This window comes from Drosophila arizonae, chromosome X (genome assembly GCF_054131065.1).
Source record: "Drosophila arizonae isolate 15081-1271.41 chromosome X, UAZ_ARI_1.0, whole genome shotgun sequence".
Classification (NCBI taxonomy): Eukaryota; Metazoa; Arthropoda; class Insecta; order Diptera; family Drosophilidae; genus Drosophila; species Drosophila arizonae.
In genome coordinates, this window is record NC_142927.1 from 20,269,023 (window position 1) to 20,285,944 (window position 16,922).

Consider the following 16,922-nt stretch of genomic DNA (forward strand, 5'->3'; position numbering starts at 1 on the left):
CGCCTGTTGCTGATTGCATTTCTAGTTTGTTTGCACCAATAGATATTACACTAAAGAACCGCACATTGTTGGCATCGGCCATGGCCAATGGGAGCTGCTTGTTGCTGCCCAAAATTCATTTTCAGTTTTCATTTCCACAAGTTCCACAAGTTGTTGCTGTTGTTGCTGATTTCGTTGTTGCTCTCGCTGGAGTTGCAGTAGCAAATAATTAGCCATCATTTGCCAGCAAACTCATGAGATTTGCAGCACGATGTGCCGACGCGCACTAACGAGTTGGCCAATTATAAGCCGACGCAGCTACAACCCGTTAACGAGTTCGATTTTCATTCAATGCTGCTGCTGCCTGGCAGCTGATGCTGAAATTCCTAGTTTCTAAAGAAATTAGAGCCTCAGCTCAATGGCCAGACAACTCTGAGCAGGGCAATTGAATGGACGCTCATTGTAAGCCAAGCCATTCAAAGCCTATTATTGAACTTTGACTCTTGCTCTTTAGTATTTAAATTTTCAATAATATAATTATCTTGCTAGTTGGTCAGAGAGAGACAAATCAAAAGTTGTTCAGGAGAACTTTTGTTTTCTAATGATAACAAGAAGGAGTGCTCTAGTCGGAACTGTCCGACTAGGAGATACTCTGAACCTGAGGAACCCTTGTTCATGTGCAAATTGTTCTTCTATGTGAAATTTCTGACACTCATATGCAGGGCTGTCCATATTCGACGGACCCATTTGGCAACCCTATATCTTTTAACAGAGAGGTGGGTATAATTCGTCGTACAGGCTCAAGAAGACCATATGAGTGATATATTCAAAGAGTGATATCAGCAAATGTACTTAGGCCAAATAAAAAAAAAAAAAAATTAATAATAATAAATAAATTAATAAAAAATAAAATACATAAAATAACTATAATCATCATTGTGTTTTTCTTTGATTTAAAAAAGAGAAGTAAAATAACTATTATCGTCTACATAAAAAATCTTTGATGACAAAAAAAGGGAAAAAAAATAAAAATAAAAAAAAAATAAGAAAAAAATAATAAAATAAAATAAGAAAAAAATAGAAAAAAAAATAAATAAAAAAAAATGGTCTCATTGAATATGAGCAGCCTTCTAGGATTGCCAGATGGGCTCGTCGAATATAAACAGTCCTGTGTGTATGTTTTTCAAAGGACGAGTCTCGGAAGGACAGCGCACATGACTAGATCGACTTTATTTTGTCCGATATACAGATGTGCCACGCCTTGCTTCTAGCTGTTACATTCATTGTCACAAAACCAATATGCTCTGATTTCGTCTTTTTGAGTGGGTTCAGGGTATGAAAAGTTGATTAAGCCCGAGTTTAGCTGGCAGTTGGCATTATCCTTGAAGCACTTAATTTGCACTTTACGTAAAGTTTGCTGTTTCGCGAGGTCCTTGGTTGCTGCTGTCAAATGAATGCAATTGACTAGATGAGGCATAGCCGCTGTACTCAATAAAATACACAAAATAGAAATTCTGGATTCTATGATATTTGTGCTCTCAGCTATTCCGACATCTTGCCAAATTCATTATTTGCGAGGACCACATTACCGAGCACTATGAAACACTTGAAAAAAATATAAAGTAAAGTGTATGTGTGTGGGTGTGTGTGAGGGTGTGTGTGAGGGTGTGTGTGTTGAGGTGTTGCTTCGAACCGCTCGAGTTGAAAATTGCCGCACAACTGAACCGAACTGCAGGCGAGTCAATGGAAATTCGTTTCGACTGCTTTGTTTGCTTTCCGTCTTCTCCCTATATGTGAGTGTGTGCGTGTGTGTGTGAGTGTATTTTTTTTCCATTGCTCATTGCGTGAATTGGATGCTTTCTTTGGGCATTGTTGTTACTGTTATTGTTGCTGTTGCTGTTGCTGCTTAAAAATTGATTAACGCTTTGCCTATAACAAGTTTCAAATTACCAAAAGGCGTCTAACTGACGCTCGGCTCAGCGACTTTGCTGCCAAGTCTCAGCTCCACTTGCCAGTTTCTTTTACTTTTTGTTTATCGTATGTGCACAGTAATTTAGCACCTGTGCTGCGCATGTGTGTGTGTGTGTGCGAGTGAGCGCATTTAGGCGTATCTGTAATTCTTGGCTTGTTAAAGAATTTCTATTGATGATTTCTGGTTTGCGGGCCATAAGTCTAAATGGCTTCTCATTGCCACTTCGTTGTGTTTATTGCCGCAACTATTTAACACATTTGGCCACGCTGTTGCCACGGCCAATGCGGGTATATTTGGTGCTAAGAATGACTCAAATACCCTGTAGTTATATCACAGCTCAGCTCTCAGTCGGCTATGAAACTCTGCTTAGAGTATGGAAGCAGAGTATGAAAAAACTGTTTTTGACTTGTTTTTGTTCACATTTTCTATTTGCCCTGAACAAGGAAAATGCCCAAATTATATGTATGCATATGCTGCTTGCTTTTTTTTTTATTTATTTATTTTTTTTTGGTTTTTTTTTTTTTTTTTTTGTATTTTTTGCCAGCCGCATGTTAAATGCCCTAATTTCTCGACCACTTTGGCCCTGCGGCCGCTGACGTCGCGGTTTCGTCAGCTGCTTCTTTAGCACCTCGGTGTGATTTGTTCAGCTTGTTTATGCTACACTCCATTGCCATAGATACTGATGCGATTTGTTGGGCCCTGTCATTGTACCGAGGCCCACGCCCACGCCTACGCCCGCGCCCACGCCCACGCCTTCGCCCATGGGCTGTCATTTGGGCCGGTGTCATAATTGCAAGCAATATCTGCCGAAGATTGAGCCGTGGCTGCTGCAGCGGCAGCTGAACCTAATGCCTAATATGCTGGCACTTGAGTGGCTGCCAGACGCAGAATGTGGCTCGCTCGATGTGTAATGTGTAATGGGTGGCTAAATGTGCCTAATGTGCGCAAATCATCAAGGATGTCAAATACAAACAGACTGGCACCCACACGCCCACACACACATACACAGAGTTAGCTCCCGTATAAGTAGATACACACGCTGAAACAGGAGTGTTCGTATTTATGAGGACAGGCAAGAGTAAAGCGTGTGCTACATGAGTGTATATGTATGTCTGGGTGTGCGTACTTATATATACATACACATAGAGACAGCACATCATCCGATTATGAACTCCAGCCATGCACATGTTTCGCTAAATCCATCGAAATTCCGCTGAAAATTACACTTCAAGCCGTTCAGAATACAAGATCAGGCCAAAGCCAACTCGTGAATTCTATTCGAAATGCGTAGATGCCTTTCGATATGTAATTTCTAGTTTATAGAATATACCCTACTGTAGGCGGCCTGGCAGGGTAGTTGAAGTAATTCGAGCTGTATATATATTTATAAGGTTTACCTATAAGCTCGGCTGTATAATAAAATATTGAATGACATACATAAGAGTTAGTTTAACAGATTTGCAATTATCTGTAGAATATGAATGTGCTTCAAACTATCTAAGAACGATTTGATACTTGGGAAAGTTAAGAAAAACCGAATTTAAATATCGCCACAGCTTCACCTCTGTAATATGCCCAGCTGTCGGGTCTAGGGGGTATTCACCTGTCCATCATTGCGCTTAATAGTCGCTCAAATCTTTTGCTCAAATTATAAGTCGGCCGTCTTATGCAAAGTCTCAGAAAGTCGATAAAAATCAAGAGAGGAGGCTGGGGAGGGGCACAGAAAGTTTCAATAAAATGTTGTTAAATATTTAAAAGCAACGCCGCTTTTCCGGTACCCAGACTCGGTTGCTAGCACCGCCCCGCCCCTGCGAACTGCCCCCACCCCTTCCAGTGTTGCCCCTGGCTGGTGCGTGCTTGTCGATGCTTAGGAAATAGCAAACACGAAATTCATAAGGCAAACAAAATGAAATGTCGGTCAGCAGCTGCTAAGGATGTGAGCTCGGGCAACTTTGGGTTAACTTCGAGCGAGGGGGAGGAGGGGGGGCCAGCCAACCCAACAATGCCCCATGGCATACTTTCGGGCGGACGTACATAGCTGCACAGCACTATGGGTCAAACGCCCGATTTTTTGGAATTAATTAATAACTTTTAAATCAGTAAAGATAATTCAATTTGTTTTTTTGCATTTGACTTTTGTTTGCAACACGCATTTGTGATGAAAAAATGGGCGTGGTATCGCCCCTCTTTCATATTATTAGCTGTCATAACTTTGGTGCTTTTTAAGTTATTTTCACCAAATTTACATATTAGATGTGTTTTCATGTTTTAAAGAATCTGTAAAAAAATTATCAAAATCGGTTAACTACATCATATAGTTTTTATATGTAGAAGTTGAGAAAAAATTTTTTCAAGGAGTAAAAGGTTATATTTTAAGATCTTAAGAACAAATAACATTAAAATATATCTCTTTTATTGCTAATCATCGTATTCTTCATTATCTGAAGCTAGCATGCCATAAACCTCAAAATTTGAAGTGTCCTGCCTTTCGAACAGGCTTATTTCCTCTTCCTCACCTGCGACGAGGTTAGTTGCTGAAAAATGAAATTGCGCAAAAAGTGCGCAAAAGTGCACGTTGAACTTATAGATCTTAGCTCGGAATTGAATACTTTATAAGATGGGCGTAAATTCATCGCTACAAAATGCTACAAGCACAAGTTTTCTCTTATCAAAGACAAAAATTTTTTTTTTAATGATGTCAAAAGCAGCTTTTTAACTTACTCAAAACTTCACATCACATAAAGATTTTGGACAATACAAACACGTAAAAACAAAGAACATGCCCGATTCTATATTTTCCACCACAAATTTTGATCTAATTGTCATTATTTTTATTTCAATTGGCGATTGAAATTCATATAAAGTTTTTACAAAACTGATGATGTGCGTGTCATGCATAACAGCTCTGTTTAACAGCAGTTTTGTTAGCAGATCGCGCCTCTGTTAAGATTCTGAGTATGTAACATTTATATATAGAGTATTTCTAATAGATTGGCATTAAAATTTTGTAAATTTTTTCAACTTGAAAATAAGACTTTTTTCCAAAAAATCGGGCTTTTGACCCATAGTGCACAGCCATAAGCACACACACACACACACACATACACAGAAACACAAAGCAGAAAAAGTGAAACAAAAGCACAACTGTACAAAATAGAGACAAAAAAAAAAAGAACTAAATGGGGAAATGGGGAAAATGGGAAAGCACCTACGACGATGTCAATGCGGCAACGAAAGGGCGCAAAGCAGTGTTAAATGCAGGCGCAAAAAGTCATTAATAAAATGCCAAATATGTCGAGGCGGCTGTCAAATTGTCAGCCAGCATTATTAAATGTGAAATGAAAACAACTTTTAAAGAAATAAAAATCTGTAAAGCTTTTAGCCCCAGTGCTGGCCCTGGCTCACTGGATGCCATTTGCTGGCCTCCGGCTTAACCCTATACACATCTACTGCAAGTAAGCAAATCAGCTGGGAATTTGTTTTGCCTTACTCAATACAAGTTCGTTTTACAACACTATTCTCGACTCGTGCTATTTTGGTCTTTGCAGTCAGTTTCAATAATTGCGAGAGCCAAATGAAACGCAACGTTTCGCTTGGCTGCGCTTTTGCGGCATACGCAAATCGATGGCGACACTAAAATTTCACACTTAACCTGCTCCACTAGCCGAGCCACACTTCAGACGCAGCAGCAGCACCACCAGCACCACCAGCACCACAAGCAGCAACAACTTGGCATCGATTCACTCGATTGAAGCCTTTGGCCGATTTTCAAGTATGCAGAATGCCAATGCGGCAAGCGGCAAGCGGCATGCGGCTTGCGGCATGCTGCATGCGGCAGCAACCCTTGGGCCGTCAGCGCTTCAGCTTATGTTTGAGCATGCAACCTGGCAGCTCTTGAGCACTCGCAAACCTTTCATACGGCTCGCACACTCACTGACTCTGAGTGTTTAGTTCTTGCTGCGCCAAATTGTGCCCAGGCCCAGGTTCAGCTCGGCATAGAATACTTTGGCTGACTAACTGAAAGGCGGTCAAGCAGCAGTGCTTAAATGAACTTTATATATATATAAATTTATATGTATATCCTGAAGTATTTTCAGCCTTTGTCTTTGAACAATTGAAATGCTAAAGCTAAAGAAACAAACATGATTTTTGAAATACCAAATTTAAATGAAATTGGTTGAGCAACGAAAAAATAAATACATGTGGGATGTGGGATTAAAAACAAGAAAATGCAATCAAGATCTATAGGCAGCTGTATATATATATAGAATTATTAAATATACAATTAGTAACATTCTCTGCTATATCCATGTATTTACTTTGATAATGAGGATGAAACTGGAGGGTCTATTAAATTTGTTCAACAAAATTCGGTAATATGGATTATCTCTGACGGATCAGCGTGGAGCTGCAAACTCTATCAAATACAACCAATAAAAGTCTACGTTATATATAAAATTCCCTCTGCTTGATCTCTTTACTTTGGTAGCAGAATCGAATTGACTTGGCAAACAAATGTGAATCTCTTTAAAGCTCTACAAAGTATTGATCATCAAATTCATATTAAATTTACTCATACTCCCTCTGCCAGATTATAATTGCCTTGGTAATCATAGTGAAGCTACAATTCTTATCAAATATAACTTACAAAATTCCAATTGTAAGATCTATTTACTTTGAATCGATCCTCAATCTATAGCACTTCCAGTGCATGCTCTTGCTCCAAAGTGAATCATATACTTTTGTTAACCAACACTGGCCAATGTGAAGCTCTTAAGTAGCTTGTACTCAACTTTTCACTTTCTGGCATTAACGGCCTTGTATCGTGCTCAGGCTCCGGCTCTGGCTCTGCAGAGAGTTACCTAAATAAGTATAGACTAATATATACAATCAATTTGACGTTAGGGCTCACGGGGGCGCAGCAGTAAAGAATTTTCTTTTCTGGCTAATTTTTTGTTACATTTTTTCATGCTTATTCTTCTTGTTCTTCATCATTTTGTTTGTTTGTTTCTGGTTTCTGTTGACATTTCTTGAGAGTTTTCACCCGCTTTGGCGACCTGCTGCTTCCACTTGCTTTGGGTTTTTATGGCACTGTGTTCGTTGATAAAAAAAAAAAAAAATTGGAAAAAGGGAGCACTGGAAAATTGTTTCTGTTGGACTGCGTGTTGTTGTTATTATTGTTATTGTTATTTTACTGTTGTCTTTTGCACGTCCAACCGCTCGACACGTGTCCACGTGGACCGTGCGCATTTCGAAAAGGCGGAAAAAAAAAAAAAGGAAAGAGGAGAACAAATGCAGAGAAGGGCAAAACTTTTCTCATTCGCTTTCGGGCCTTTCACCAAAATCATTTGATTCCCAAGTTTATTTTCCAGTTGCCTTTCACTGACTTTTTCCCACAACTTTCGAACGAACTTAGACCAAATATCTGGCGCAATGTTTTGCATTTAAATATTTTCTTTCTTATTTTTTTTTTTTTTTTTGGCAATTTCAATAGCATTAGCACTCGGTTAACTTGCAGCGCTGGCTCGATTCTGTTTGCTCAACAGTTAGCATTTTCCTTTATAATTTTTCGCGTGGCAATGCTCTCGCTCAAAACGCTTCGTGTTTATTAATTTCCCCAACAGCTATTAGCTGCAACAAACCACTTTTGGCACTGACAAATAGCGGCAAATTATGAAGTTCCAGTTCCATGGCAGCCCCAACAATCCGACCCGTTGCCGGAAATGACCCAGTGCCAAAACAGCTCAGTAACTTCGGCCCGCCGCTCCGCCAAAAAGGAAAACTTTTTGGGCAATTTCTTTTTTTAGCCGCGCGCCAACAATTAATTGAAATTAACATATTTTGCTTTTATTTAAGGCAACTTATCAGGCGAACCGCCGCCCGCATGAGCGACCAAACCATTTCACCACCCACATCGCACGCCCCACGCCCCACGCCCCACTCTGCTTTAATCTCCTACTCCTGCTCTCGCACCCTGTCGCGCTCATATTTCAGCTGTCATGTCGATTTCCATGACTGAATTTCTCTGCAACGCAAAAGTTTTAATTTTTTGAAGTTCTGGGCATACTTTTCACATAGGCGTCAACTTTGCAGCCATAGCGGCCAGCTCATCTCCTCCAACCCTTTTCCTAGGGCTGGCCTAACCCTTCTTTGCTGTGCGGCCGTGGCAGCTGTTACGCATTTCAATCAGCATTAGGTTGCTCGAAACACTTGGCTATGGGCGCCGACTTTAAAGCAGTTCATATCTTGCGTAGTTGCTTATCGCGTTTGCTTAGCGATAAATTTGTATATCGATAAATAACCGATTGTTAGATGAGGCGGTTTGGGTTAGCAGTGGCCATTGGCAATTGGAATGGAGAGAGATATAGGTAGAGAGAGAGAGATGTAGATAATAAGGTATATATTATACATCTCAGTTTACAAGGCAAATTTCTTATCTGAAGGACTGCTGCTCTTAGACCGCAACAGCTCCAGCTCAACATCTTGGCCAACTTATTTGAGTCTTAAGTGATGCTAAGCAAACTTTTTAAGATCGTCAAAGTTGATTGAATCAAAATTACAGTTTTAATGTGCTTCAACAGCAATAAAAGCTCTTAATGAGTGTTGACAAGTTTGTCTACTTAAGCAGCTTAATTTGGCAACCATTTAATGAGCTCTTTGTTTTCATTTACCAGGGCATTCATATCTTCAGCATTGTAGCCTATCATTGCATATAAATCATAGCAAATTTGAGGAACTGATTGTAGCTATGAAATCCAGGAGCAAATTTATTGAGCTTTCACTAGCGGTTTCAGCAAACAGTTAACGCTTCAGCTGGGGCACAGATTCAGCCCGCTCGAATCAGAATTCCCGGCGAACACGCCTAAGGGGGCTGGCTGGCTGGTTGGTTGGTTGGTTGGTTGGTTGGTTGGTTGACTGGTTTGGTTGGCTGGTTGGCTCAGTTGACTGGGTTGGTGGGCAGACGCCATTTCCGAGCTGCCACAACTCCCATATCGCGCATGATGTGGACATTGCTCATACGCCAGCGAGTCCCCAGTTGCCCCATTTGCTTGGGCTTGGGCTTGTGTTGGCTTTCTAGCTGGCATTTAGTTTGTGTTATTGTTTGCCCAGCTCTTGTTGTTGTTCCTTCTGCCCTTTATGAAAAATTATACGAAACTTTGAACTTAGTGTGCGCGCAGCTTAACAGTTATGGGGCCAGGCCATGGCTCCATAGGTGGAGTAATGCCGGCTCAAATCCCAATGCGGCGGCTGGTTAATGTTCAAGTCGGCCGAGACGGCGGTGCGTGGGCTAACGGCAAATAAATTACGTGCTTCTACTAAGTGCGCGCTCTGCACTCTGAGCATTTGATTTGCCTCTTAAACGTGGCCGAGCAGAGCCGACAGCCGAAGGCGAATCAGGTCAAGCAGTGCGGCCTAATGATTGCACTAGAGCAAGGCTGAAAGCTGCAATTCGCTGGCAACTCAACTGAAGCTGCCTTGAAACAGAAACAACAGAGCAAAACGTTGAATTGAATAATTTTCAGCCAGAGTTCCTCCAGAGTTCCTGGAGAGCTGAGTGTAATGCAATATGATATTGCCATGCAAACCTCAACGTCAACTCTGAGACTGCACTGCTGACACATCCGGTCATTCAAATGCGAATCAATGTGCACTGCCCACATACGCAATCCATTACTGATATTCGACTCTGCAACTGCCGCCTAAAAGTAGGCAATGCCTTTTTTTGCCGTATGGCATTCGTGCTTATAGAGGTGAAACCAATCTGTGCTTTGTGCTCGCCTGCGTCTCGGCAAGTATTTTAGCGCGATAATTACGCGCTGCTCAAGTTCCGGACCGCTACCTATAAGGGGCAGCAGCACGGGGGCGGCTCGGTGTGGGCGTGGTAGAGCAGAGCAGAGCTAGCCATGAGTACTGCGCGTTGGTTGAACTTTCGGCATTTCTGTGGAATTCAATTTCAAAGCTATATCATTTTCATTTAATTTCACGCTTTCAATTTGCCAACCGAGCGACGACAACACACACACACACACACACACACACACACACATACAACTAGTGGAGGGTCTTGTGGGCTATCCTTTTTGACTGCCTCTCCACCTAGTCGCCCCGTGCCACAATTCCTTTCACAGCTCTTTGTGTACAGCTCTCTCTCTCTCTTTCTCACTCTCCTTTTCTCTCTCTCTCTCTGTGTGTGTGTGTGCGTTTAGATGACCTCGTCCGTGCCTCGCCGTCGGCGTGCCATAATAGATTTTTGCACCTATTGTCTGTAAAACGAAACCGTAACGAGCTACTAAAATCGCTGATACCCATAATATGCATGTGGAAGCACATGTATTTTGCTCTACCTTTTGCCATCCATCAATTTGATTGACGGCCAACATTTGAGTATTTTTCGCTTCTCACGTTTTGTTTTTTCCTCGAACTGATTGCAGATATTATGTTCGCATTCGATATGCCCTGCGCGCAGATTTGTGCGTGGTATTGCAAGTGCATTGAGGGCTGTGCATTGCTTGATTGGATGCTCTTTTGATTCAGTCTCTATTTTTGGCTCTTCACGTCGATCTCGCCTACATGGATGCGATGAAAATGTTTTCCATTCACATGGGTTTCTATCGTTATTCTGTCAGCCAGCTCAGTTTAACGGGAGGTTTAACAACAGAGAGAAGAAACGAGCTCGTCTCATATTCATGAATTGTTTCATAAGTTGTTGCTTATATTTTTATTTTTATTTTCGCCTTCTCATTTTGCTGGGCCTAGTAAATTAAATTTTAAAGTTACCTATTTCCGACCCTAATCAAGGCAGCAGCTGTACGTGTGTGTGTGTGGGTGCGTGTGTGTGTGTGTGTAGGTTGATGGTTGCAAATTTAGTTATTATTGTGAGGGTTGAGGGAGGGCGGGTGATTGGCTAAATGATGATGAAAACTTAAATGCTTTATATTATGAAAAACTAATGTAATCAATTCTTGCTTTCTCTCTCTCTCTTTCCTTCTCGCTCACTCACACACTTGTCACCTCTTCTTCCGTATTTAATTACAATATATAGCGAAAACTTTGATTAATTAAAAGTAAAGAAAAGCACAACAACAAAACACAAAAGCAGCTCAATGCCGAGGAGCGCCAAGCAACTCTTCGTGGACTTTTTGTGCGTTAGCCTTGTTCGCCCGTTTGCCAAGGACACCATTCAATAAACAACAACGCGAACAAAGAGCAAACACAAATACAAAAGAGCAAAAAACAGAAAAAAAAAAAAAAACAAAGAACTTAATCAAATTTCCAGCAAATCATCGAAATGGAATTGAGCATCGGAATTGCCAAGCATTTAGCGAGCTATAACAACAGCAGCAGCAACATCAACAGCAGCAGCAGCAACATCAACAGAAACGGCAACAGCAACAACAACTGCATCAGCAATAGCAGCCAGATCACTATTCGAAGTTGTTCGAAAACTGAGTTGAGCCATTGCTGCAACAAAAACAACGACAAACATCAACTGAATACCAAAAGCGACAACAGCAGCAGCAACAGCAGCTACAATAACAACAGCAAAAGTAACAATAGCAATAGCACAACGATTCCGATATCAGAAATAGCAACAGCAACAACAACAACAACTTCAAACATTACTAACCAGCTAGATCGAACAGCCGATACGGCAGCAACAGCAACGACTGAAGCTGAAACAGCAACAGCCGCAACAACAACAGCCACATCAACAGCAACAGCAACAACAACAACAACATTAAAAGCTGCAGCAACCGTCCATCAAGCAGCTGACAGCCTCAGCAACACCTATAACAGCTACAACAACAACTACTACTAAGTCGGCAATAGTAACTGCAACAATCAACAAACCGGCAGGAACAACAACTCCCAGCTACAACAACAACTGACAAACAACAAAGAATCGCGATGCAACGTCTACGTACAACATTCACGCGTTCGCGCACGCCGACGGGCGCCGAGATGAAGATGCAGAATAGCCTCGAGGTGCCAAAGCAGGTACAATGTCCACAGCAGACTCATATATCGATTAATTATCTGAATTCGCTTAAAGTTGAGCTATCGATGAGTTATCGCAATCGATAACGGCTCACATATCAGCTCATCGATATATTGAAGCGATCGATAACTGATCCTGTATAATCGATAGTTATTGTGTTGTGTTATCGTTATTTTCTGTGCATGTTCCTGTTATCGATTTTGTTTAAATTTAAAATTTGTTATCGTTTATCGAGTGTTTATTTTTTTGCAACTTGTGCCAAGCTTTTCGTTTTCTTATCGATAACCTGCAGCATACTAATCCCAGCTATTGGCAGTGCTGCATGTTCGATAACTTATCGCTTTTGTTGTTGTTTCTGTGATTTTGTGTTGGGCCCGCATAACGGTAGCCCCTCCTTCCTCTTTCTCGACTTCTCGGTGTCTTTGTCCCTGAGTAATGAGCAGCTATGTTTTACTCTCTCTCTATCTCTCTCTCTTTCTCCCTCTCTATTTGTCGCGTGCTTGTGCTGTTCATTCGTAGGTGCGCTCCGCCTCGTTCGACGAGATGCAGCTGGAGGCGCAGCGCATGTCGGCCCATCTGCTGAAGCAGCAGTCGTCCTCGTCGGCGGACGAGAGATCATCGGAGGGCGGCTATCTGCAGGTGCCGCAGGCGGCGCATGCGCAACGCTCGCACAGCTTCGACTCGGCGGCTGCCTCGGTGGGCAGCGACGATTCGGGCGCCTTCTTGGAGGTGCCGCGCCGTCTGAAGGCGCGACGCAGCTCGTCGACCAAAACACCGCCGCCCTGCATCCATTGCTACTATTTGGAGCAGTACGAGAAGCAGATGAGCGCCGAGCAGCGCTACTTCATTGACCATCGCGAGCTGTCGACGCTCAGCTACAGCAACACCAGCTCGGAGGCTAGCGACGAGGAGGACATTACCGAAGCGCTCGAGGATGACGAGGAAGACGATGGGGCGGAGGGGCCAGCAGACGCCGATGCAGAGCCCGATGCGGAAAGGCATAGGGAAGGGGATAGAGATGCGGATGCGGATGCGGATGCCTGCGCTGAGGCGGATGCCAGCGGAGGCACAGAGCTCGATGACGATGCGGCCGCCGAGATGGACATACGCATGTCCAACCTGAGCATGGGCAGCAGCATTGAGGAGTCGAGGGCGCGTCTGCCACGGCAAATGCGTCGCCACACGATCGGCAGCTCGGTGACCACCTCCGAGGATGAGGGCCTCGAGGGCTCCGACCACGGATCGCCGCACTTCGGCAACACGCTGCTGCCGCCACAGCCGACCACGCCCTGTGGCATCACCTTTACGCTGTCGCCCACCAACGGCGACTATCCGCCATTTCCGACCTATGCGTTTCCCATCGACCCCAGCTCGCCGCCCATCACGCCCATTACGCCCACGCCGGCCGTGGTGCGCTCCAGCCCGCTGCTGGAGCTGCCGCCCTCGGCTGCCAGTCATCTGCAGCTGAGTGCCACCGCCGCCGCGGCAGCTGCGGCGCTGTCGCTGCCCGCGGCGGGCAGCAGCGGCGGCACCACCACCATCAACGCCAGCCCCATTTGCATCAGCGGCGATGTGGATGAAACGGGCGTGGCGATGGGCGTGCCACCGGGCCGGGCGCGGCGTCGCTCCATATCGCGGCAGGAGGCGATATTTGTGGAGCCCACCGGCAACTCGCTGGAGAATGTGTCGCACGAGGAGGTGGACAACACCAAGTCGTCGGTGGACACGGCAGACTCGCTGGACGAAGCCTCCACGATGGCCACCTGCGGCTCCCCAACGGCCGCCAATGCGGCAGCTGCGGCAAACGCCGCTACGGCTGCTCATCACGCCGGCTTCGTGGTGCGGGACATTTATCTAACTGTGCCGGATCTGAAGCGAGATCGTGCCGCCTCGGTGGACTCGTGCTTCACGAAGCTGTCGTCGGGCGGCAAGACCGAGGAGCTGCAGCCCACCGGCGACGGCTGCTTCCTTACCGTGCCCAACATCAATGCAACCCGATCCCGCTCCGTGGACATTGTCCTGCCCACCGACGAGCAGGCGCGCTACAAGGCGCTCGCCATGACGGGCAGCGGCGGCGGCGCCAGTGGAGCAGCCGCTGGTCTCTATGCGGATGGGTAAGGCGCTCTCTCTTAACCTACATCAATTGTTTGTTTGTTTGTCTTTTTGATTGTTTTTTTCGTGTTGTCTTTTGTTTCATTTCGTTTGCTTCAGTTTGGGCGATTTACTAAATATTTAACCAAAGAAATAATGATTGCTTTAATTATCGATATATCGATAAATGCATAACAAACTGCTTGCGCGAGTGCTTGAGTCAGGGCAAAGCAGCTCATGATCTTCCTTTTATAGATATGCTTACAAATGAGCCGAGGAACTGACAAATGGAGCTGGATTATCATCCAATTAAATTGGGGCTACTTATCGATAAATATTGATATCTTTGGCTTGCAGCCTTTGGCCATATCATTTCGTAATCGGGCTAATCGACATTGAAGTCGATGAATTCGTTGAGCTTTGCCTAGCCCTATTAGCATTATCATCTTAGCCCGACACGTGTCTGCCCCTGCGATGTGGGCGAGGTCTTGCGGCTTTAAGCCTAATTAGAAAAGAGGCTCGGTTAACCGTGGGTAGCAGAGAGTGGAACCGCATTTCATAATTCACAGGCGGTGCGCGGTCATTGACTGGACGGCTGGCTGTGCTGTGCTGTGACAGGAGGCGCACAGGGTGTTTCGGCTGACGCATGTATAAATTATGGCGGCTGTTGTTGAAAAAGCGAGTCAGCCAAGCGATTTCCTTGAATTACAACAAAAGTAGCCCATAAATAACATTCAAACAAAGTGTCCTGTTGCCCAAACTGACAGCTAAGCGAACAGGACGAACGAACGCCGACTCCTGTATACGAATGTTGGTGGATACCCGTATATACCCAGATAGTCAGCCGGACAGCCGGACAGCCTCGAGGACAGACGACAACCGCTTCACGCTGAGTGTCGCCCGAGTGTGGCCAATTGTGGGCAATTTGTAAGCGGGCGAAATGCTAAGCTTGGGGGTGTGGCAGCCGCTGTTGCCAAATATGGTTAAGCCGTTGTACAAACTTGTTTAGATAGATTGATGATTATGAGTTTTGCGACAGGCATGCAAGTTAATCAGCCTGAAAAAGACACAACTTTCTGATGGATAGCCAAGTTAAGCGGCTAGTTATTTGTTCTCCTTTTTTTTCTTTCTTCGCTTTCCTCTTGCCTATGTCTCTGTTAGACATATCTGGAAAAGTTAGCCGGCACATAGATTTTATACTTTTGACGGAATCGTTGTTATCGTATCAAATCACAGCTGCGTCAAGTGAGGACAAAGCGCTTGCAGCTTTAAGTGAGATTTATTGCATGTCGAGCTGCAAATTAAAAAGCTATTTTGAGCGTTAGTTTTAAGGCCAAGGCACTCTGGATATAGACTAAGGGACTTTAAAGTCTTTGTAATTAAAATGTAAATATTGTAAATATGTAGACTGAGCTGCTGAAATGCTGACAAATTTAAAGCCAAAGCTCTCGTGTGGACTGCCTTAAAACTAGCTAATTTAGCTTATATTAAAGCTCATGAATGAGTTAAGAGACCGCTGACTACACTACAGCCATTAGAAAGCTCTCGTGTGAGCTGCCTTAAAGCTAGCGACTCTAACCTAAGCTATAAGTCTACAAAGCTCTCCAAAACATGTATAGAATTATATTAAAGCTTATGAATGAGTTAAGAGACCGCTAACTACACTATAGCCATAAGAAAGCTCTCGTATGTGCTCCCTTAAAGCTAGCGACTCTAGGGTCTAATCTAAGCTCTAACAGCACAAAGCTCTCCGAAACATTTATACAATTATATTAAAGCTCATGAGTTAAGAGACTAACTACTCTCTGGCCATACCCCAAGTCTTATATGTGAGCTAGCTACTCTAGGGTATAAATATTTACACAATTACATTAAAGCTCATGAGTGAGTTAAGAGACAACTGACTCCGCGCTGGCCATACGCTAAAGCTCCTGTGTGAGCTGTCTTAAAGCTCTCTACACAGGAGCCTAATACAAGCTCTACATATAACTGACTAATCTTTAATATTTACAGATTTTGTGTGTGCTTTTGTTTACATATTTGAGATTTATGTTAAGTTCTTGACTTTGCCCACACTCAGCATAATTTTGTCTAATACTTACACACACACACACATACACCCTGACATATATTTCCCAATGCCTGGTCAAGTTTACTAAGATTTCTCTTTCATCTCCATTGCAGGTACGTATATATGTGTATATATATATCATGGTCAACTGAATTTGAACTGCCCATAGGCCGGCAGAAAATGAAACCACAGTCAATTTGCGCAGATAAGTATTGAAAGCTGTTAGCCTTAAGCGGGGCCGAAAGACAAGCAGAAGAAGAAGAGGGAGAAGAAGGAGATGCCACTCAGTATTGTATTTACACACGAGAGATTTCCTTTTTAATTTCCGATTCATGTGGCTACGTGGTGCAGGCACAGATCGGGCAGTGGGCGGGTGTGGGTGGGCGCGGGCGTGTGTGGTTGGGATGTTCATTTATGAACGGATTTCTATATAAATATTTGCTCATGTTTATTTTTTTGTAATCTTGATTTGTTGTTCTTGTTGTTGTTGTTCTTGTTGTTGTTGTTCTTGTTGTTGTTGTTGTTGTATTTGAGGGTATATTAGCAGGCAAGTGGCTGGGCATTTGGCTTGCGCCCCGAGCGGATGCCAATGGCCATCATAAAGTTGATTTTTGATTTACGATGCTCAAGCGTGACATGTTATTGTCTATCTGCACCACCCGTCGCACCAACGAGTCCGTTGAGGGGTGGAGTGGTTGGCCAATGGCCACCCCCAGCTATTAACTGGCCAATGATATGTTTAATTTTTTGACCTTTTGCTCAATAAAATGGAAAATATTATAAAATCATTCAATCATGCGGCGCATGTC

At 43.7% G+C, this 16,922-nt stretch overlaps 2 protein-coding genes across 15 annotated transcripts in view; both read left to right on the forward strand.

The window, feature by feature from the left end:
- The window catches only part of LOC108619057 (uncharacterized), a 97,650-nt gene extending 85,879 nt beyond the window's left edge, over nt 1–11,771 (forward strand). For all 5 annotated transcript variants that reach the window (XM_089473070.1, XM_089473069.1, XM_089473071.1 and 2 more), the window contains one exon: nt 10,995–11,771. In XM_089473070.1, coding sequence (XP_089329196.1) covers nt 11,241–11,771 — 531 coding nt within the window. In that variant the 5' untranslated portion in view covers nt 10,995–11,240. The remainder of the gene's footprint in view (nt 1–10,994) is intronic.
- Nucleotides 11,772–11,816: 45 nt separating this feature from the next.
- LOC108619059 (eye-specific diacylglycerol kinase-like) overlaps nt 11,817–16,922 on the forward strand; it is a 34,289-nt gene continuing 29,183 nt past the window's right edge. For all 10 annotated transcript variants that reach the window (XR_016270836.1, XM_089473039.1, XM_089473040.1 and 7 more), the window contains exons 1-2: nt 11,817–11,950; nt 12,471–14,065. Coding sequence is in view for 9 of the 10 variants with exons in the window: in XM_089473039.1 (XP_089329165.1) it covers nt 11,861–11,950; nt 12,471–14,065 (1,685 nt within the window). In the remaining variant the exon portion in view is untranslated. The remainder of the gene's footprint in view (nt 11,951–12,470; nt 14,066–16,922) is intronic.